Source organism: Lissotriton vulgaris, chromosome 5 (assembly GCF_964263255.1).
Source record: "Lissotriton vulgaris chromosome 5, aLisVul1.2, whole genome shotgun sequence".
Lineage (NCBI taxonomy): Eukaryota > Metazoa > Chordata > Amphibia > Caudata > Salamandridae > Lissotriton > Lissotriton vulgaris.
This window is the reverse complement of record NC_141693.1, coordinates 1,356,136,867-1,356,159,090: the sequence shown is the minus strand read 5'-3', so window position 1 is coordinate 1,356,159,090 and position 22,224 is coordinate 1,356,136,867. Positions and strand designations below refer to the sequence as shown.

The window sequence follows — 22,224 nt, the reverse complement described above, 5'->3', positions numbered from 1 at the left end:
GCATATTATTGCTTTTTTATGTACCGTGGGACTCCCACTCCGACGACAGGGAATGATTCAGGCATGTGAATCTATGAAAGACACCCCTAATACTGGAGAAAGGGGGCTTCCGGTTGGTGGCTGCTGGCTAGCTCGCGGCTGTGGGAGCTGGGCTCATTGTCACTTGCTCAGGGCAAATGGGGAAGTAGGATAGGGTACAGGTTGCACTGCCAGGGGCACTCGGGCGGCTGGGTGCTAGGTTGCTTTTGAGCCGTCGGGCGCTCAATGTTATTCAATGAGGAACTTGAAAAGGGAACAAAGGCTGCAGGCTTGGGGACGAAGGATCTTATGGAGCGAACAACACTTCGAGGGGTAAGTTGGGATCTTGGAGGATAGGTAGGCACCCAGGAGTTGGGCACAGGGGGCCGTGTGGCACAGGAGTGTCTTGAGGTCGGGAAATCTTACCTGTCCTGATGCTGCAGGTGTCGTCGAGGAGGGTCTTTGGGCACTGGACTTCTGGTCCAGGTCGCCGGCGGGACGTCCTCATGGTCCTGGATCAGTCTGGCACGGGCCGGGCACAACGGGTGTAGAGTGGGTTGGTCCGGAGCATCCTAGCTGCCACCAGGGGTGTTGTTGCAGAAGAGCCTCTGCTGATGGGAGTCCCAGGCTTTAAGAGGGTCAAGGCAAGAGGGTCTGGGTGTCCCAAGGTTGCTGTACGCAGGCGTCGCTGGGATTAGGTAGGAGCAGGTTCCAGGATCGACAGGCCAGTAGGGCTGATGCCAAGTCAGTTGTTGTCGACCTGTTAGAAGCTGCACGGCGGGTCATTTTCTTCTTGATCTTCTTTCTCCTTTTCTCATCGGGATCTGAGGAAGGAAGGTTCAGGAAGCCCCTAAATACTGAATCTAGGGGCGTTACAGGTAGGGCAAGGACAGGGACCAATTGGTCCCTGTCCTGGGGTGTGTACACCCTCTAGCCTGCTCCTCTCCTGTGGGAGGGGGGGCAGGAGCCTAGCTGTGATTGGGCAGGGCTCCCCATCTTCAAGATGGCTGGAGCCCGGGGTTGTGCTTCACCTCATCTCCCCCAACTGAGGGGTGGGTTGGCACAGGCTGGCACACCCCCCTTCCTGACTTAGTTTTTCCCGCCAGTCTTCCCGCCAGAGTGGGGGTCAGGACTGGTGGGGGCCAGCTGCTGGGTACAGCAAATGGTCTGGAGAAGCTCACAGAGGCGGTATGCATTTAAAGCTTCCCTCTGCCCATCCTGGGTGAGGAGACCTAGCACCTCGCCCAGGATGTGCATGGTTGCAGGTCCAGGAGAGCGGGGGGGGGCTCCCCACCCAGTGGTCCAGCAGCATGTCTGCTGTGTGGCAGCCTCTGCTGCCACTCAGCCCAGACGTGGATTGTAGGTTAGGTTTTCAGGGGGCATCTCTAAGATGCCCACTGGTGCATTTTACAATAAATCCCACACTGGCATCAGTGCGGGTTTAATGCGCTGAGAAATTTGATACCAAACTTGTCAGTCTTCAGTGTAGCCATTATGGTGCTGTCGAGCTCGTAATGACAACCTCTCAGCACCATGTACTCTTAATGGCATCACTGCACTTACAGTGCCCAAGAATGTCGCTGGATACTGTAGGGGCACAGGGCTCATGCACCTGTGCCCACACCTCTGGCATAGGGCACCCAGCTAGAGGGGTGACTGAAGTATGCCAGGGCAGTGGGTTCTGTGGGCATGGCACACAGGGCTGTGTGCCATGTCGACTCTTTGTTTGGTTCTGTACTTAGACACTCAGCCTGCAAAGGCAGTGTGTGGGTGTCAGGGTACAGGGCCCCTGAGGGTGGCACAATATGTGCTGCAGCCCTCAGGGTTCTTCTCTGGACACCAGGCCCTGGGTAACTAGGGTACCATTTACTAGGGGCTGACAGGTGGCCAGAGATGTCAAATGGGTTTTAGTTGTAACACAGTTTTAGGGAAGGAACTCCGGCCCTGGGTACCTGGTTGGCAGGAGCCCAGGGCGCACACAGTCAAAGCACATCAGCAGTCAGAAAAAAAGTCGGGCCATACCAATGCAAGAAAGATGGCACTTTCTCACAGTCCCCAAGACGTCCTCTGTAGCCTGTTTTTAGGTGGCCTCCCTTCTTTCTACCAGCATGGCGCGCACATCTACCAAACCGACATGCAGTTCAGCACCAGGACTCTCCAGTGCAGGTAAAGAGTAAATGCTGGTGGTAATTTGGACTGTGGCCCGCTACGCCTCTACTTCCAGGAGGAGACCTCCAGAAACCTACCGTAAATAACTGCACACAACATGTGCCTTTTTCCCCCATTGGAAAGCATTGTTGCGTAAAGATGCATTAAAGAACAAGTTACTTACCTTCGGTAACGCTTTTTCTGGTAGATACAATATCTGCCTGTGGATTCCTCACCTTGTGAATATCCCCCTTGCGTCAGCAACATTCGGAAATTCTTTTGTAGCCTCGCGCCGACGTGGACTCGGACGTCAGAGACACGACATCGCTCGCGACTCCGCTGACGTCACCGACGCCTACAATAGGCCCACGCCGGCGTGATGACATCAGTTCCGCCCTTTTTTCCGTGCCATCGAGGCACACGGACGGACCAATGACAGTAGATATATACAAAGTATACACAGTATACAATAGTCAAGGTAAAACACACAGTGTAAAGCAAATGCAGGAAAGCAATACATTTCCTTGACAACAAAATAAATATACATAACAGTACAATAACTCTGGCATAGAAGAGTGGACAACGGGGAGGCGGGTGGGTCAGTGAGGAATCCACAGGCAGATATTGTATCTACCAGAAAAAGCGTTACCGAAGGTAAGTAACTTGTTCTTCTGATAGATACATCTGCCGTGTTGATTCCTCACCTTGTGAATAGTCCCACAGCAGTCCCCACTCCCGGAGGAGGGTGTCCACTCTTCTAAACCAGGAAATCCTGAAGGACAGAGCACGCAAAGTGGCCGTCCCTCCTGACTTCGGTATCCAAGCAGTAATGCTTCGCGAAAGTATGGAGGGAAGACCAAGTTGCCGCTCTACAAATATCTTCAACAGGCACACACACCTCTAGCCAACGCAGAGGTCGAAGACTTAGCTCTTGTAGAATGAGCCCTTATACCCTCTGGAGGTTCCTTACCGGCCAAAGAGTAGCAGATCTTAATGCAGAGAACGATCCATCTTGATAAGGTTCTTTTATGGACCGCTCTTCCCTTCTTGCAACCAGCAAACCCAACGAAAAGCTGGTCCTCCAAACGAAAATCCTTGGATCTGTCCAAGTAAAAGGAAACCGCCCTCTTAGGGTCCAGGCGGTGCAGTCTCTCTTCCTCCTTAGAAGGGTGAGGGGGAGGATAAAAGGAAGGTAGGGTAATGGACTGACTCAAATGAAAGGGAGTCACCACCTTAGGCAGAAAAGCAGCCCTGGTCCTGAGAACCATTCGATCAGCATGAATGGTCAGGAAAGGGGGCTTAGAACTCAGAGCTTGAAGCTCACTTACCCTCCTTGCCGAGGTTATTGCAACGAGGAAGACTGTTTTAAAGGTAAGAAGCCTCATGGGACATTTGTGAAGAGGCTCAAACGGAGCACCCATCAGAAAGGTTAAAACAAGATTTAAATCCCACTGAGGCACAATAAAAGGTGAAGGAGGGAACTTATTTGTGAGTCCCTTAAAAAATCTCAAGACCACGGGAGACTTAAAAAGAGACGGCTAGTCAGGCAAGCAGAGAAAAGCTGACAGCGCTGAAAGGTAGCCCTTCACAGTAGCAACAGCAAGCCCCTGCTGCGCCAGAGAAAGAGCAAACAGTAGTATATCAGATAAATGGGCTCTCACAGGGTCAATAGACTTCCCCCTACACCACTCAACAAATTTCGACCATCTATAAGAATAGATGGACTTAGTGGAGTCACGCCTGGCGGATAAGATGACATCCACAACGTCAGGAGGGAGAGAAAAGGAATTCAGGTCGCCCCGCTCAATCTCCAGGCATGAAGGTGTAATGTCTGGAGGTGGGGGTGTAGAACCTGCCCCTCCATCTGAGAGAGGAGGTCTGCCCTGAGAGGGAGACGGAGCGGCCGGTGAGAGGAGAGGTGGAGAAGATCTGAGTACCACACCCTTCTTGGCCAATCCGGGGCGACCAATATAACATGGGCCCGGTCTTGGCGAATCTTCCTCAGAACCCGAGGAATCAAGGGTATGGGAGGAAAAGCGTAAAGGAGCTGACCTCCCCAGCTCAAATGAAACGCGTCCCCCAAGGCTCCTTGCATCGGATACTGCAGAATGACGGGCAGTGAGCATTCTCGCGAGTGGCAAACAGGTCCACCCGAGGAGTCCCCCACATCTGAAAGATGCTGTGAACCACCTCCGGGTGAAGCCTCCACTCGTGGTCGGCAGAGAACTGCCGACTGAGACCGTCTGCCCGAACGTTCAGAACCCCGGCCAGATGATTTGCCATCAGACAAATCTGATGGTCCTGAACCCAGGACCAGAAACGCAGTGCCTCCCTGCAGAGACACTGCGATCCCACTCATCCCAGTTTGTTGATGTACCACATCGCGGTCGTGTTGTCCGTCAGGACTTGAACTGACTGACCGCGAAGGGAAGGGAGGAAGGCCTTGAGCGCTAAACGAATCGCCCGCAATTCTAGAAGGTTGATGTGAAGCAACCTTTCCTCTGGAGACCAAAGACCCTTGACCTCCAGATCCCCCAGATGAGCACCCCACCCTAGAGTGGATGCATCCGAAATCACCGTGGAAACCGGAGGAGGCAGATGAAAAGGCTTCTTCCCCCGAGACAGGTTGCCTTCCACGCCCCACCAAGACAGATCCGCTGCAGTTTCTCTGGAGATCTTCACTGACTCCCTGAGATCTCCGTTGTGCTGATACCACTGGAGTGCCCTCATGTGCCAGCGTGCATGGTTGACCAGGAGAATGCAAGAAGCCATCAGACCGAGCAGGCGAAGGACCTTCAGGACCGGAACAACCGCTCCATTGAAAAATAAAGGGACCATTTCCTGTATGTCGCGAATCCTTTGAGGTGGAGGAAATGCACGGCATAGAGTTGTGTCCAGTACAGCACCAATGAACAGGTTGCGCTGGGAGGGCACCAGGTGAGATTTGGGTACATTTATCGAAAAACCCAACCTGTACAACACCTGGGTTGTCTCCTGCAGATGACGAAGCACAATCTCCGACGACTCCGCTTTGATCAGCCAGTCGTCCAGATAGGGGAATACAGGAACCCCCGATCTTCTGAGATGCGCCGCCACCACTGCCATCACCTTGGTGAAGACTCGAGACGCAGTAGTAAGTCCAAACGGAAGGACCGCAAACTGATAGTGCTGCGATCCCACCGTAAAACGGAGATACTTCCTGTGCGACTTCAGGATGGGGATGTGGAAATACGCATCCTGCAAGTCGAGCGACACCATCCAGTCTTCTTCCAGCAGAGCCTGAAGAACCTGTGCAAGGGTGAGCATCTTGAATTTCTCCTGCTTCAGGTAAAAATTCAAGATCCTGAGATCCAGGATAGGACGAAGCCTGCCATCCTTCTTGGGAATCAGGAAATACCGGGAGTAGCATCCCTGACCCCTTTCCCGCTCTGGGACCACCTCTATCGCACCTTTCCTCAATAGAGTTTGGACTTCCTCCTGAAGGAGAAACAGATGTTCCTCTGAGCAATACCCTTGGCAAGGAGGGTAATTGGGAGGGAATTCCCGAAAGGGAAGGGCATACCCATTTTCTACGAGATTGAGAACCCAAAGATTAGATGTAACCGATTCCCAATCTCGTAGAAAGTGGGTAAGCCGGCCCCCCACTGGGCCTACATGATCCTGAATGGCGGATCTAGGGCTGCTTTTCTGTGGCTGGGGGGTTGGTGGAGGTAGAGGAGGAATTGGGCTGACGCCCCCGAGGACGTGCTCTCTGCTTCCCCCTGTATGACCTATACAGGGTATTCTGCTGCTGCTGCTGTTGCTGCTGCTGCTACTGCCCTTGTCTATATGTACGAAAGGAGCGGCCAAAACCTCTAAATTTCCTGGTCGCAGAGCCTCTGACCTGAAGACCAAGAGATCTAGCCGTCGCCCTGCTGTCCTTGAATCTTTCCAAGGCCTGCTTTCTCCCAAAAAGCCCCTCACCATCGAAAGGCAAATCCAACAAAGCAGACTGCACATCAGTTGAAAAATCGGATGACTTCAACCAGGCTGAACGCCTAGTGGCAACTGCTGTGCCCATGATCCTCGCCACAGAATCCGCAGTATCAAGCCCGCTTTGGATGACTTGACGGGAAGCAGCTTGAGAATCAGACAAGGCTTCCTCAAAGTCTTTTCTGCTATCCTCTGGAACCTTAGGGATCAATGTGCGCATAGAGTCCATCAGAGCATGAATGTATCTACCCATAAGGCAAGTGGCATTAGTAGATTTCAGTGCCATACTAGCCGAAGAAAAAGTCTTTTTAGCTATTTGGTCCTGTTTCTTGGCCTCTTTGTCGCCAGGCACCTGCGGAAAAGCCCCAATCGATTTTTTAGAACATGCAGCCTGAATCACCAAGCTCTCAGGAGAAGGGTGTGATGACAAGAATGCAGGGTCCTCTGGAGCCACCCTATATCTCCGAGCCACGTTCTTGGAAACTGCAGGAGCAGAGAAAGGCTTTTTCCACACCTCCATAATGGGTTCCTATAAGGCTTCATTAAATGGAAGCAAAGGCTCCACTGCCTGACTAGGAGAATGAAGAACTTCAGTCAGCAAATTCGACTTAAACTCGACAGTAGGCAAAGACAAACCCAAAAGTCCAGCTGCCTTCTTCATGACAAAATGATACGGTTGAACATCCCTGGAGGAAGTATCAGATCCCGAAGGCAAAGACCACTCCGGGGAAAACTCGAGACCACTTGCCTCTGCCAGGTCGTCGAAATTGCCACCATCCAGCTCGCCTTCCTCCATGTCAGAAGAAGACTCATCAACCCTCTGTTGTTCAAGCAGACGTTGAGCTTCTCTTCGAGACCTGAATTTGACTCGAAGTGCAGCCGAATCCAAAGCCGAATCCGACGGCGCCGGAGCCGACTTCGGAACCGAATCCGAGGGCTTGGAAGGAGGATCCATAGACTTGCTTGGAGCCGGAGTTGTCGGAGCCGGAGTCGTCGACTTCGGGCGGGCCGGCGTCGATACCGGCGTCGACCCTGGTGGAGCTTGGTACTGCCACAGCGGAGTCGGGGTTGGCATGAACGGCATGAATGGTGCCGGAGCATATGAGTGAGGAACACCCAAACTAAAAGGCATAGGACCCATGGGACCCGAAGGCGCACCAGATGGGAACCATGATCTTGAGAAAACACCATACATCGTGTTTAAAAACGCGGAAGGGTCCTGACCTGGCGTCGGGAATGGTGGATGCTCAGGTTGACTTCGAGGAAAGTTTGAATCCGTCTTTTCAACAGGATTCGAAGACTCCCCCTCAACAGGAACTCCATCGGCGTCATCCGGAATCGGAGAATGAGCCGGAGACGGAGTCGGATCCGGAACCGGAGTCTGAGAACGGGCCACCGACTCCGAAGGCGAAGCCTCACCTTCATGATCCGACACATGTGTAGGAATCACCTCGACTTCACCCTCCTAGGAGACCTTGATCTTGAACCAGACTTATCCCCTGAATGATGACGGGATTCATGCCTCCTCTTCTTATGTTTTTTCCGAGAACCGGAAGCATGGTCAGACGAGGACTTCGAGGCCGACGCCTCACGAGACCTCGACCTGGATCTCGACTTCGATCTCTTCGAGCACTTCAAAGACTTTCTAACCTTACTTGCTTTAAGCTTGGCCACCAGGAGTTTCGATTCCCGCTCTCGAAGAGCCTTCGGATTCATCTTCTGGCACGATGAACAGCCTTCGACGTCGTGATCCGAGCTCAAACACCATATGCAATCTTGGTGAGGGTCCGTAACGGACATCATCTTCCCACATTCTCCACAAGGCTTAAACCCTGTCTTCTTTGTTGACATGACAAACGAGCAAAAAGGTCAGAGAAAGGAGAATCGAGGAAACAAAGTAATAGGATACTAGAAGCTACAGAGTAACCCGTTAAACCGTTAGCGTCCACGACGCGGAAAAAAGGGAACTGATGTCATCACGCCGGCGTGGGCCTATTGTAGGCGTCGGTGACGTCAGCGGAGTCGCGAGCGATGTCGTGTCTCTATGACGTCAGAGTCCACGTCGGCGCGAGGCTACAAAAGAATTTCCGAATGTTGCTGACGCAAGGGGGATATTTACAAGGTGAGGAATCCACACGGCAGATGTATCTATCAGAAGTGAACATTTTACTTACCAGTAACATTCAATACTCACAAAAGTAATTACGAGAGAACGGAACTTTTGCTATTGAAATTTACATAAAAGTTACCTATTTTTCGAAATTGGTCTTGGATTATTTCTTGTGTGTGTCTTATTTGCTTTGAGTACAACAAATGCTTAGCACTACCCTCTGATCAGCCTAAACTGCTCGCCCATACTACCACAAAAGATAGCATTTAGTGTTATCATTTTTACCTCTTTAAACCAATAAGGTTCTTTACACATTGTACCTCGTTTTGTTCCCTTATATAAAGAGCCAGCTTCATACACCACTCAATTTATAGCATCCATGCATCAAGGAGCAAATTAACAAAAATTCCACCAAATTAATCTTAAAATATTTCACATTGAAGGGCACTAGACAATAGATATTCATCTACAAATGAGCAAACAAAGCTACTGTAATGTTTCAATAACTTACTTGTCTTTGGAGGTGTGGCTGCATCATAGCATATTGAGAGCCATTGTGACGTGGCACACCTGGTATACGAGCAGCATTCTGAGCCATTCTCATCTGATGTGCCTGGAAAGCTCCACAATTCATATTCCCTCGTGGCATCGTCTGCACACTGATCAACCTAGGAGGCTAAAGAACATACAACATATATTAAACTAAATAAAAAGTCTGCAACATACATATTTTTAGTGGTAACTGAATTGTTATTTTGTTAATAGTTTCCCCAACCAGTCACAAACAAAAATAAAATAAGAATTTAAAGATGTATTATAGCTCTGCCTCTGCTGCGGGGTTTTCTCGACAAATAGGACTCCACATCAACCTCGCAGCCCACATTGGAACATCTGTCTGTAAAGTTTGAGACGCAGTCTGTCACATCGCAACACTTGTCGACGGTAACCTTGACGCCGACGCAGGTGCTCGCAACGCAGCCTCACAGCACCTCGGAAAAGACACGTTGCCTCGACTGGGAGACTCATTCCCCCAACTGAAATTCGCAACGCAAGCCCATCTCAACGGGGTCTTCAACAACAACGAGAAACCTCTCTTCAAAGCTCCTCGGAATAGAGGCATTTCCTCAAATGTGTGCCGCATTATTGGCACAGGACTTCGCAACACTCCACAACCAGGATTTTAAGGTACTCTTGTTCAGTGAGCTTAACTGGGTCCCTGTAGGCAGCCAGTGCTACATCACGGTCAGCCTGAACTTGTAACTGCCCGCCGTTGGCGCATTGTAATTTTTGGCATTATTTACACTAAAAACTTTAAACTTGCATTATTATGCCTGTTTTTTCTGCAGCCTCTTACCCCGCATGTTGTTACAACGCGGTCGTTACCACGATAGCATTGAAGCAAAGCATACCATTACCCTGCTAGTCGTAACAATGACTTGCGGAGGGGGGTGCTGGATGTTGGAATAGTACAATTTACTATTCCCACTCTAGTCTGTGCGGATAGTAGGGAAGGTGTTGGATTTTAATCCAACACCCTCTCCCCCCGTTGTTATGACTTGCAGGGTAATTGTATGCGTTACAACACGGTTGTAGTAATGGACCGCATTGTGTCCACGTGCGGGGTGACTTTTGTGGTGAAGGTTGTTCACCAACTTGCATATCTTTGGTTTTACTGATAGGGTTTTTTTTGTCATTTTGGTATGTTTTATTTATTATAAATTGCACTACTATTCCTAAACGTGGTGTGGTGTGTTTCCACTGTGTTGCTGTTTGAAGTACTGAGTTAAGACTGCCTGCTGTGTGCCAAGCTACGAGAGAGTCTAACACAAGTTAATTTACAGTTTGCTTGTGCCTCACCCTGACTAGGATTGGAATAACTGCTTGAGTAGAGTGTTACCCCTCCCCCGAAAAAAAAGTAACCCAATTTCTTACAGAGGTATTTTACTCCAGTTTCAAACAGAAAAACCATGTTCTTGCCATAAACAAAACAACAAGGGGCCGATCAGGAAGCTTTCTAACCAACACAGTTGGTTTGCGATCCGACCAGAGAACTACAATGCTGGCGATCGGAGTAAGAACTAATCGGCCATTCCGACACATGACAACTGGCTCCTGTAGTCTTTCGGCCGGTTGGAACTGCACCATAATCCCCTCTGTATGGCGTTTCTGCCGTTGGAACTAAGATGTCAGTTTCCCACAGAGACTGTGTTGGTCGGTGGCAACTCTGACTGACATTGTAATAAGCCCCTATAATTTTTAGCATCTAGTATAAGGATAAGTAATGCAGTTAGTTTTGTCCTCTGCAGCTCTCCTGCACCATAAAGGTACTGTTGGGAAGCTACATTATTTTCTTTGCCTGTGCCCATTAAACTCCTGGTACTCACTGGTAATACTTTCTTGGATAAAAGTTCAATTAGAGAACCGAGAATAAGGCCATTCTCTACTTGAATCACCATTAAAGCATGTAGATAGCCTATAAAATCAGGTCAGGCAGTATCTTGGCTTCATGTTTAGTCAGACAATACATAAGAAAATTCGATGAAAGCTATTAAAAAAATTGAGCATCTACACAGTAACGTTTCAAAGTTCCTTGAAACTTCAGCAATTCCACCACACTTGCACATAATGCCTTGTCACAGTGCTCAGACCAATGATGATGCACCATTGGAGCGTTGTGATTAGCTTAGGGGAGGGAAGCTCGCTGCCTGCTTCTTGTTCCGATCTGGAGTCGGACACAAGAGAGAATACGCAGGACCCGGCGGCAGCAAGGTACTTTTTTGCTTTTCATTACTATCTTTTAATCAGCCCCATGTGCCCCCCCAACCCGCCCTGCCACCAGCGAACTGTGTTTGCCGCCACTGCAATTAAGTTCTTATACCAGAAGCGCCAAGTGGCAGACAATTCTGCTTACTATCCCAGGTTTGCTTTCTCAGTTTGTGGCCTTTGGTTACAAAGTGAGCGTTGGTGAATTTGTTAAAATATAAAATATTTCTAATTTATTTTTACTGTATTGGTAATGAATGAGCTGACTGTAGCACAACCAGATCTGAAACTGAACAAGGTAGCATGAAAATAGTTATTAAAGCAGCGATTGTTCTTTTAAACAAAGTTTAATTTATTAAGAACCTTCTATCTGAAGGGACAGGGGGGGGCGACAGAAAATGCAGATTTGACAATATCACTTCATATAACTTGGGAGAAACAGATATGGGTTGGTTGGAGAAGGCATTGCCACTCTCCCCTCACAGTGCCCACCTGAAAATTAAGCAATGCCACATTTTGTATGCACTTTAAGTTGTACATAATGAAATTATTAATGAATATTCCAAATCGAACTCAAGTTTTCTGCTAGCGGTGAAAACTGTCTTGCATTTGTGACAGTGTCAAACAATTACCTTTAACTAGGATGAATAAGAATTAAACATTTAAAAGTGACACAGTAACAATTTGAATATTTTCAAACTACTATACCCACTCCTGCATGACTACTGCAACAAATGAACAATTTCATTTAACATACCTATGCTCCACTGCAATAGAAAATCAGGATTAAATGGGAAATTACCTGCTGCTGTAACATCTGAGGTCCCGCTGATCTCTGAAGTTGTCCAGTTGGCTGCCCCATCCTCATCTGCTGCTGCATCTGTTGATGCTGTTTCTGGGCATATACTTGCTGCTGCATATGCTGGAGTCGGAGCTGTGCAAGATTTATTTGCCCTGGGGCCTTATTTATGTGGTTTGTTCCTGGTGGGACTTGTCCAACCACTACATTGGGTGCATACCCAGATGTTGGTTTATTTTCAACAACAAGGGTACCTAAAAAAAAAAAAAAAAATTTAAAAAACACAAATGTAGTACAGTATATCTTTTTGGGAGGAAATAGATATTTGAATATACATACACGCCGTGTTCAAATACTAGATTCTAAAGCAACAAACATTTGCAGGTCCAACAGCGGTATTACTTTCCCCTCAAGATAAAACTTTAAAAGACAAATTCTTAAATTTTGAACAGCCCTAGATTCCTCCCTGAACAAACCCCTACCCCTACAAATACTGTCTTAAAGTACAAATTGCACATCAAATTTGCTGCTACTAGTTGAAAATTGAATGATAAAAACTCCATACATTGACATGATACTTAAGTTCCAAAAGAGGACAATGCTGACCAATCAGAACCGCAAATGCACCTTGTTTATCAAGTACGGGGAGGGAGGCCGGAGAGGCTGCGGCCGGAGAGAGGAAGCCAGCGAGGCGGCCAAGCTGTGGAGAGCCCCGCCCACCGCCTCAGTGAAGCCTCTGGGGCTCCCGTGAGCGAGGGAGAGCCCCGGCAGAGGAGTCCTCCGTCCGCCCCGGTGAGTGAGGGCTGGGCGGGAGGCAGAGCCAGTGCTGCTCTTCAGGGCAGCCCCGCTCGTCAGAGGGCTGCCCCAACAGTTGTCCCGGAGCGGAGACCAGGAGAAAGCGCTGTGTCCACCCCCGAAAGCCGGTGAGTTCAGACGGCCCGAGGGAAGGGGGAGAGCGTCCGAGTGAGGCGCCGCCCTAGGTTTCTTCACTCCCCGAGCAGCCCCCGCTTGACAGTGGGGCTGCTCCAGCGATGGGGAGAGGTTCTTTTTCTCTTTTTAGTAATAATGAATAGATTCCGGAGCCAGTGTGCTCTGAGGGGGTGTCTGATCATTTTAGAGCCTTTTGGCTCGAACGCATTGCCCCTTCTTTTAAGGCCCCCGAGTGGCCCAGCCATGTGATTATTTAAGGGAGTGATTGCGGTCCACAGCGCTTGGGGCATGTTTATTTCTAGAGCCTAGATGTCTTTGTGTGGCACATTTGTTTCAGAGGGCTCCAACGATGGGGCAAGTTATTTAAGGAGCCTGTGCACTCCACAGTGCTCCAGGGGCCATGTGGGTCTTTTAGAGCCGAGGTGGCTCCAACGTGTAGCCCCACCATTTCCAGAGCCTAGATGGCTCCATGGGGGCAAGTGTAGCTCATTAGGTGATTTCTAGAGCCTAGAGGGCTCCAACCTGTGCATATTTGTTTTCAGAGCCAGATGGCTCAGTGTGGCGCAGATTAAGTTAAGGAGTCAGAGGGTTCCAGGGGACATGTGTATCTTAAGAGCCTAGAGGGCTCCAACATATTTGGCGCAGTTTTGTCCCAGGGGCTAGTGAGAGATTGCCTACTGTAGTTATACTGGTTAGGCTTAAATGTGAGTTATGGGTAATGTGCAATGCCATTATGCCTGTGATACCGCTGACTGTGTTTTCATGTTGAGGAGGTTGTTTTGCCTAGTATAGTTTGTACTAGAGAGGTTATGTGTTCATGAGTGATCTAGGCCTATGGTTATTAGTATTGCGTAGCGTGTACCTACCTGTTACCAGTGGTTACTGGTTGTGATCTATAATTGTTATTTGGTGTGACAGTTATTCTAAGTGCTAGTTCTACTAAGTGCTGATTCCGACAGTGGCCCATGTGGCCCTGTCCTGGTGTACATAATCCCTTGTGAATATTGCACGTGCAGTTGGCACAATGTATATTGTGTGATTACTATCTGATGTGTTTTGACAATATAAAAGTTATTTTTATATAACCTTGTGTTGAGTTCCTTTTGTGGTGTGCCTAGGATGTTGTTGCTGTTGTGTGAGTGCGCAAATACTTTGCGTGTGACTCCCTTGCCCCGACTAGAATGGTGGTTTCTGCCTGGCTTTGGCGTAAGCCTTAGCCAACCAGAAATCCCAGTTCTAACACGTACGATAAAACAAATAGTTTTGACATGGAGTAAAATGGACTGCACAAATAGAGATGTACCTGGTTTGATGCTACAACTATAATCAAAAGTTTAATTGTTTCACTGAAGCCAAAGAAAATACTTTAAAGTTTCAGGTTTTGATTACTAGCTTTAAACTCAATTAAACAAGTTCAACATCATAAACCTAGTGATTTCCCATGAAGGGAAAATCTTCACATTTATTAGGAAATTAACGAAATACATTTTCCAAGTTCTCCATTTCATTATTGTATCCAAAAAAACGTTCTTCATCCAGATCACAACTTAGGAATACCATGGGCGTATGCTAATGGTTAGTCTTCGAACACATACAAGGGTGTATGTGAGAAAGTCATTCTTTTGACTTGGTTAGAACCCCCCACTTTATGCCTGGAAAATGAGGTGGTTTCGGCAAAGCGCGCAAGGTCCCCTGTACCAGAGCTCCTTCCCTAAAACTGTACCAGGATTGGCACTTCAGACCCCCCTGTAAGTCCCTAGTAAATGGTAGCATGGTGCTAGTGTAAAGGGACTAAAGAGGGTTGCCTAGGGGCCCCTCACCAAGCCCATGCAAACTGCCACTGCAGTCTGCTTGCCTTGGTGCCGAGAAAAATGACAGTCAACTTAGCACATTGCCTGTGGCCATGCTGTAGGAGGCTGGGTCTGTATATGGTGTGGCACTAGGTGGTTCTATCGTGCACAGAGCACAGACATTCCCAAGAAGGGTACGTACAGGGCTCAATGTAAACCCAAAGTGCTTCATTAGTGGTAGAGTGGGCGAGCAGCCTTAGGCCTAACAGAGGAGTGTAAAACATTTATTGCACAACATTGACCAATAAAGGACACACAACGCAAAAAGGTGATCCAAATAAATTTGGACCAAGATGTTCGCAACAAGGTCAGTACGTTTTGCAGGAAAAATACTTTAGTCTTTGAAAATTGTACTAAGTGACAACTTTTGAAAGAGTTCAATGTTATCCTATTGAAGAAAACAATAATGCGGGTACACAACTTACCAGCCCTAGGGACAAACGGTCAGCAACGGGCCATGGTCAGGTGAGTCTCAAAGCTGCACCACCAGCAGCGCAGTGGGTGCAGAGGTCACCTTCAGAGTTCAGCAGTATCCTTTTCAATGGAAACTGGGAATGCTCAAAGCCACGCAGGTAGCTAAATCTATTGCAGAGGTCAAGATCTGGGGGTATGGGTAGGGCACAAAGCAGCAAACATACACCACAAGGGGCACTTGGGCAGCCGAATGCAGGGTGCATATACCGCATCGGGAAGCAATGCTTTTCAATGGAGAGCCTGCTTCAGACTAACAGGCTGCAGGTGTCGCACCAGAGGCTGCAGGAGTGAGACCAGCATCAGTAGAGGTAAGTAGAGAAGGTGGGGGTCGTAGGGGTACCATTTGTTCAGCTCACCAAGGCCCAGGGGCTTCAAATGCAGGGATGTCTTTAGATGTCAAATTCTTCTTGCAGGAGAAGGTCGCAGTCAGTGGGAGCCTTTGGATTCAGGCTGCAGGTGTTTTAGCAAAGTGGCACTAGAGTTTCAAAGGACCACTAGTTTATTAGATGCTCCTGTATTTTAGAAACAGCCATTTAGTCTAACTGGTAAAGGAGTGAACATTTTAATGAAATGTTTTGGGTAATGAAAAGAACAACTGAGAAATTGCAGGCCTCATCCTCCTGGACCGGTCAGCCACCTTCGACACTGTCTGCCACCGCACACTACGAACACGCCTCAACTACACCGGGTCCAAGAGAATGCCATGGACTGGACCACCTCCTTCCACTCCGGCAGAACACAAAGCGTCCGCCTCCCCCTTCTGCTCCGAAGCCACCGAGATCATCTGCAGCATACCCCAGGGCTCCTCCCTCAGCTAAACGCTGTTCAACATGTACATGGCACCACTCACCACGTCGCCAGACTGCACGACCTCAACATCATCTCTTACGTCGATGACACCCAGCTGATTCTCTCCCTCACCAAGGACCCCCACACCGCCAAAACTAACCTCCACGAAGGAATGAAGGCTGTCACCAACTGGATGAGAAACAGCCAACTAAAGCTCAACTCAGACAAGATGGAGGTCCTCATCCTCGGTTCCACCCCCGCGGCCTGGGAGGACTCCTGGTGGCCGACCACACTAGGAACAGCTCCAACACCCACCGACCACGCACGCAACCTAGGGGTCATCCTCGACTCCACCCTCTCCATGACGAAGCAGGTCAACGCTGTTTCTTCCTCCTGCTTCAACACCCTCTGCATGCTCCGCAGGATCTACAAGTGGATCCCCACCGAAACGAGAAGGACAGTGACCCAGGCCCTCGTCAGCAGCAGACTGGACTACGGAAACACCCTCTACACAGGAGCCTCGGACAAACTCCTGAAACTGCTCCAAATCATCCAGAACGCATCTGCACGCCGTCAACAAGAGGATAACCTTCAAGCTCCTCACCCACGCACACAAAGCACAACACCGGACTAGCGTACCTCAACAGCCGACTGAGCTTCTACAACCCCACCCGCCTTTCTCCTCCCCCCCCCCCCACCCCAGCGCCGTGAGACCCTCACAGGTATGTAGTGCGCTTTACAAATGCTTTTATTGATTGATTGAAAGGACACATTAAGCTGAAGCAGATACAACTAAAATACAATCATCATAACTATTTTAGTTTTTCCTACCCAAGATCTCTTGGCTTGGGACTTTGAGGATAATTACCTCCCATGAGCTTTGTGGCTTTGCACATATGCTTGGAGGCAAAAATCACACTTTTTGAGAGTTGATGAGCCACTCCTTCAAGAATACCCTTGGGTAGGCAATGAGCTTGTCATCAAGGAATCATTTTTCAAAGTAGATTTATTGGCAGAAACCACAAATATCAACAAAAAATAATTTCAATCTGACTCACCTAAATTAACTACATTCTTTGCCCAAAATGTAGGATCACAATGGAAACGTATTGCTCCATTAGCAGCTGGCACAGGGTCACATCGTGCCTTCAAAATATGTCGTAACTGGAAAGTTATCTAAAAGAAAATTGAAACAAATATCAGGGTAGGTGTATGTCAAACAAAGCACCGGAGAGCACAAATATCTCTTCTTTCTTACTCTTATTTTGATAGGCTTCCCTAAACCTAATATTTTGCGTTTAAGAATTTAAGTATCCACAAACTAAAATACTGTTTTTTTTTGTTGGTGTCTGATGTGGAATAATTACTCTGAATAAACAATCCAACTTATAGTTGTACTTTGTTTGTTCCATTCGAAAAAAGTTGAATAAAAATGTATTTAATGGAAACCAAAGACAGCAAGTTTATCAATTTGCCAATTGAAAAAACTTATTTAGTAGGGATACATCAGTCAAGATCAGGCTGAAGTCGGTTCGGGATCAGGCATCTGAATCATCGGCAGACACTCTTCCGGTGGTGTTGGTACAGGCATGGCACAGGTTCCAGAGATCGCCTGCGTATGTACAAGAGTTGGTACGTATAGGAAGCTGGCTCTGTATATACTATACCAAAGTGAGGTATAGTGTTCACAGAGTCCACTGGCACCCAAAAGGTAGGCAGAGGTAAAGTAGATAGCACCTCACTCTCTATTTGTGGTAGTGTGGCCAAGCAGTAAGTCTTTATCAGAGGACACCGTTAAGCATCTGTTGTACACAGTCAGTCAGCAAATGAATTCACAAACTCAAAGACTGGAGTTAGTAAGAGTAGAATAAGATGTCCATGCGCAAGTGTATGTAAAGTAAGAGAAAACTGCAACAGGTATAGAAACCCAGGTGGGCGCATGTCAATCTACAGCTCTACATGCCAAGAACAGATGCTTACTGGGCAAGTAACATTATCCGTTTGAGGCATGTGAGCTGTAGATCACATGCTTTGCATAGACTTTACTGCAGTAGTCTCCCAAAGCAGTGGCTAACCTGTAGCTGGTGCAGTTTAGTGAAAGAGTATTCTAAGTACAGCTTGGCCTACATTAGCTTGCTGTCTCGCTAACAAATATACACAATAGTGTTTGGTGAATGTGTGCGGTGTAGACTATGTTGCAGCTTTACAGATGTCAGCTATGGGGATGTCTCCTAAGAAATCCATAATAACCCCTAGTTTGCGGGTGGAAGGCACCCTAGGGGGTATTGGTAAAGTCCTCTTTGCTTTTGCATAGCATGTTTGAATACATTTAACTATCCTGTGAGCAATACCCAATTTAGAAATAGGATTGCCTTTGTGCGGTAGAGCAAAAGCCACAACGAGCGGTTTCGTTTTATGAAACGGTTTAGTTCGTTCTACATAAAACAATAATGCTTGTTTAACATCTAATGTGTGTAGAGCTCGTTCTGCCACAATCTGGATGGGGAAAGAACACAGGCAACTCAACACATTGATTGATGTGAAAGGCAGATACCACTTTAGGAAGAAATTTGGAGGTAGTGCGAAGGGCCACTTTGTTTTTGTGGACTTGACAAAATGGTTCCTCTATAGTTAGTGCCTGTAGCTCACCCACTCAGTGATATATTAGCAACGAGGAAAGCAACTTCCCAAGTGAGAAATTGCTGTTCACATTTGTGTAATGGCTCGATGGGTGAACCCATTAGTCTGGTAAGGACAATGTTAAGATTCCACACTGGAGCAGGTGGAAGTCTCAGTGGAATAACTCTTGGAGTCCTTCCATAAAAGCCTTGATAACAGGTACTCTAAAAAGGGACAGATGCCATCTATTTTGAAGGTATGCAGCAAGATGTAAGCGTGTGAATGAGTAAGCTTTCCTGACTGTTGTAAGTGTAGTAAAAACAAATGATATTTTGAATGGAAGCATCTAACGGGTTGATATGGTTATCATAATATATAATAAACTGCTTCCATTTAGCTGCGTAGCACGCCCTATAGTAGGTCTTCTGGCCTATTTAATGATATTCATGCAGGCTGGTGGAAGGTTCAGATAGCCAAACTATGATTTCAGGTGTCAGATCGCTAGGTTGAGATCTTTGGGATGTGGATGTCACCATGCTTCTGTGTGAGGAGACTGGGTGTGAGATGTAGTTTTTGATGAGGAACTACTGAGAGCTCCAACAGGGCAGTGAACCAAGGTTGACGGGCCCATGAGGAAGCTATTAGGATCAGTGTGAGGGTTTTTTTTCCTGAGCTTCCGAACCACTGGTGGAATGAGTGGGAGAGGTGGAAAAGCGTAGGCAAATATCCCTGACTAGTTCATCCATAGTGCATTGCCTTTGGATACGGGATGTGGATACCTGGATGCGAAGTTTGGGCATTTTGTGTTTTGGTGTGTTGTGAAGAGATCTATTTGTAAAAAAAAACACATTTGAAAGAATGGGAGGATAACTTGAGGGTGAAGTTCCCACTCGTGAATCTGTGGTCTCTACCTGCTGAGAAGAACTGCAATCAGATTGTTTACTCCTGGGAGGTTTTCTGCCAGGAGATACAATTTATGATGTATGGCCCACCTCCAAAACGCTTGTGCAAGGCTCACAAGCTGGAGAAGTGTGCCTCCCCCGTTTCAATATGTAATACATGGCTGTCATGTTGTCGGTGCCCATTAGGACAGTTTTGCCTGCAAGGAGAGTCTGGAAGGCTTGGAGCGCTGCTAGCAGCTCAAGATGATGTATATGAAGATGCTTTTGCATTGGACTCCACAAACCTTGAATTTTGTGAGTCTGGAGATGAGCTCCCCAACCAGTGATCGATGCGTCTGCTGTTAGCACAGTCTGTGGAACTGGTTCGATTAAGGGCTGCCATTTGGATAGGTTTTGTGGATTCCACAACTGCAGAGAGCGATGGGTGCGGCAGTCTACCAACGCTAGATCTGACAATTGACCTTGAGACCGATTCCCCCGACGTGCTAAGCATTCCTGAAGAGGACGCATTTGAAGTCTGGCATGGGGAACTATTAAGATGCAAGTTGCCATCATTCCCAGTAGTTGCATATGTACTTGAGCTGGTAATGATTGGCTGAAACTGTTAAATTAGAGCCTGAAAATTGCAGATTCTGGCTGCATTGGGACAGGCTAGAGGTTTTTGAGTATTGAGAGTGGCTCCTAAGTATCTTTGCGTGTTGGAGATGGGACTTCAACACATTCACTGTGAACCCGAGATCGTGCAGTAACTGTACTGTTATTTCAGTGTACTGGAGACACTTTAGGTAAGAACTGGCTTTGATGAGGTAATCGTCCAAGTATAGTAAGACATGAATATGTTGTCTGCGCAGGTGAGCAGCGACTACTGCCAGGCATTTGGTGAATACTCTGGGAGCAGTGGTGTCTCCGAATGGAAGCACTTTGAACTGGTAGTGTTGCCCTGCTACCACAAACCTGAGATTTGCGATGAGCAGGATGTATTGGAATACGGAAGTATGCGTCCTTCAAGTCTAGAGTAGACATTAAGTCGTCTTGCTGTAGGAGTGGGAGCACTTGTTGAAGTGTCACCATGTGAAAGTGATCTGAGTGAATACATTGATTTAACTCTCTGAGGTCCAGTATCTGCTTGAGAGAGCCATCCTTTTTGGTTATTAAAAAGTATAGGAAGTACACACCGGATCCTTGATATTGTAAAGGTACGGGCTCTATAGCTCCCTTTTGCAGAAGAGTGAATCTCCCGTTTGAGGAGATGCTCTGGTGACATTTTGTGTGAACGTGGAGGAATGTTTGCGGGATTGTTGTCAAGCTCCAGGCAATAACCAGATTGAATAATTCCTAGGACCCATCTGTCTGAAGTTATTGTATGCCAGACGGGGATGAATGGAGAGACGTCACCCGACAGGTGTGGAGTGATCGGGGGAAGAGGAGGCAAGTCATTGTTTGTGGAGGGGGAGGTGCGCGTGTGGAACCTTCACCTCTTCCCTTGCCATTATTGCCTCTAAATCTGCCTTGAAAGTAACCTCTCGAAGAGGGTGACTGACTGTTGCCTCTATATGATGTTGAGGTGTTGTCTGTAGATATGCTTTTGGAGCCTCCCCTGTAGATGGAGTGACGAAAATAACCCAGATTGGATGGGGACTGTAGGGCTCACATAGATTTTGCAACGTCTGTGTCCTTCATCTTCTCTAAGGAAGTGTCTACCACAGGACCAAAGAGATGATCTTTATTAAAAGGTAGATTTAAGATGGAAACCTGGACTTTGTGTTTAAACCCTGAAATTCTAAGCCAAGCATGCCTTCTTAGCAAGACATTGGTGTTCATTGCACGAGCAGCAGTGTTTGAAATTAATTTCCCTCCTGAATTAGGTCGATTGCCTTAGCCGTATGTTCATCAGGTAGAAATTGTACCAATTGTTCCAATTCATCACAGTGCACCCTGCCGTATCTAGCTAAGAGAGCCTGGGTATTGGCAATACGCCAATGGTTGGCTGCCTGTGCAAACTACTCTTTTTCCGGAGGCATCTATTAGTTTAGATTCTTTGTCTGGAGGATGACCATCCCCCTGGAAGGTTTGTTAGTTTGCGAGTTTATGGGCATCAGAAACCACTAGGGAATCTAATGGTAATTGACCCTTGATATAAACTGAATCTGTTGGTGCAGATTTATACTTTTTATCTGCCCTTGGTGTAAGAATTCTTGCTCAAACGGGATCTTTAAAAATGGTTGCCACATGTTTTAGCATGCCCTTAAGGATAGGCAGTGTATAAGTGGATCTCTAGGTACCTCTTAGTGTTTCAAAGAGAAAATCCTCAAGGGACTCTTCATGAAGCTGAACATCAGGATATTCAGCAGCCCTATTTATAAATTCTATATATCCTAAATTATAAGGTCGAGAGAGTTTTGTAGGGTATAAGTCTGGATCGTTATCTGCTTTTGGATCTTTATTATAACCGTCCCATGGATCAGGACTGTTATAGTCTACCCCATCCCAATCATCCTGTTTGTCAAGTTATTGTGGTGGTGGTGAATTTGTGGGTGTTATTAATAAATTAGGGTTAGGTGGGGACAGAGGAGGAGAGGGATTAGTATCAATATGTTTTCTCTAAAGAGGAATGTGTTAAGTGTCCTCAGTTTCTGTCTTGCGTGTTAATGGACATTTTGCATGAATATGTCTAATGTTGGGATTGATAACTGGTTCCTTTTGTTCCGGGTCCGAGTTTGAAGGCTGGACATCGAAAAGTTGGACCTTTGATGGAGTAGGAGTGTTTTTTTGTATTGGTGCCAATATTTTTGGAGCTGATGTTTTCGGTGTTGAAGTGTTCAAATCCGAAGTTGATTTCAGTTTCGGTAG

General features: G+C 47.4%; 1 protein-coding gene across 3 annotated transcripts in view; it reads right to left on the bottom strand.

Annotated features, from left to right (window-relative positions):
- Positions 1–22,224, bottom strand: part of TRIM33 (tripartite motif containing 33) — a 418,511-nt gene that overhangs the window by 236,850 nt on the left and 159,437 nt on the right. For all 3 annotated transcript variants that reach the window (XM_086923290.1, XM_086923291.1, XM_086923292.1), the window contains exons 8-10: positions 16,912–17,029; positions 11,814–12,064; positions 8,760–8,924 (exon numbers count right to left, since the gene is read on the bottom strand). In XM_086923290.1, coding sequence (XP_086779416.1) covers positions 8,760–8,924; positions 11,814–12,064; positions 16,912–17,029 — 534 coding nt within the window. The remainder of the gene's footprint in view (positions 1–8,759; positions 8,925–11,813; positions 12,065–16,911; positions 17,030–22,224) is intronic.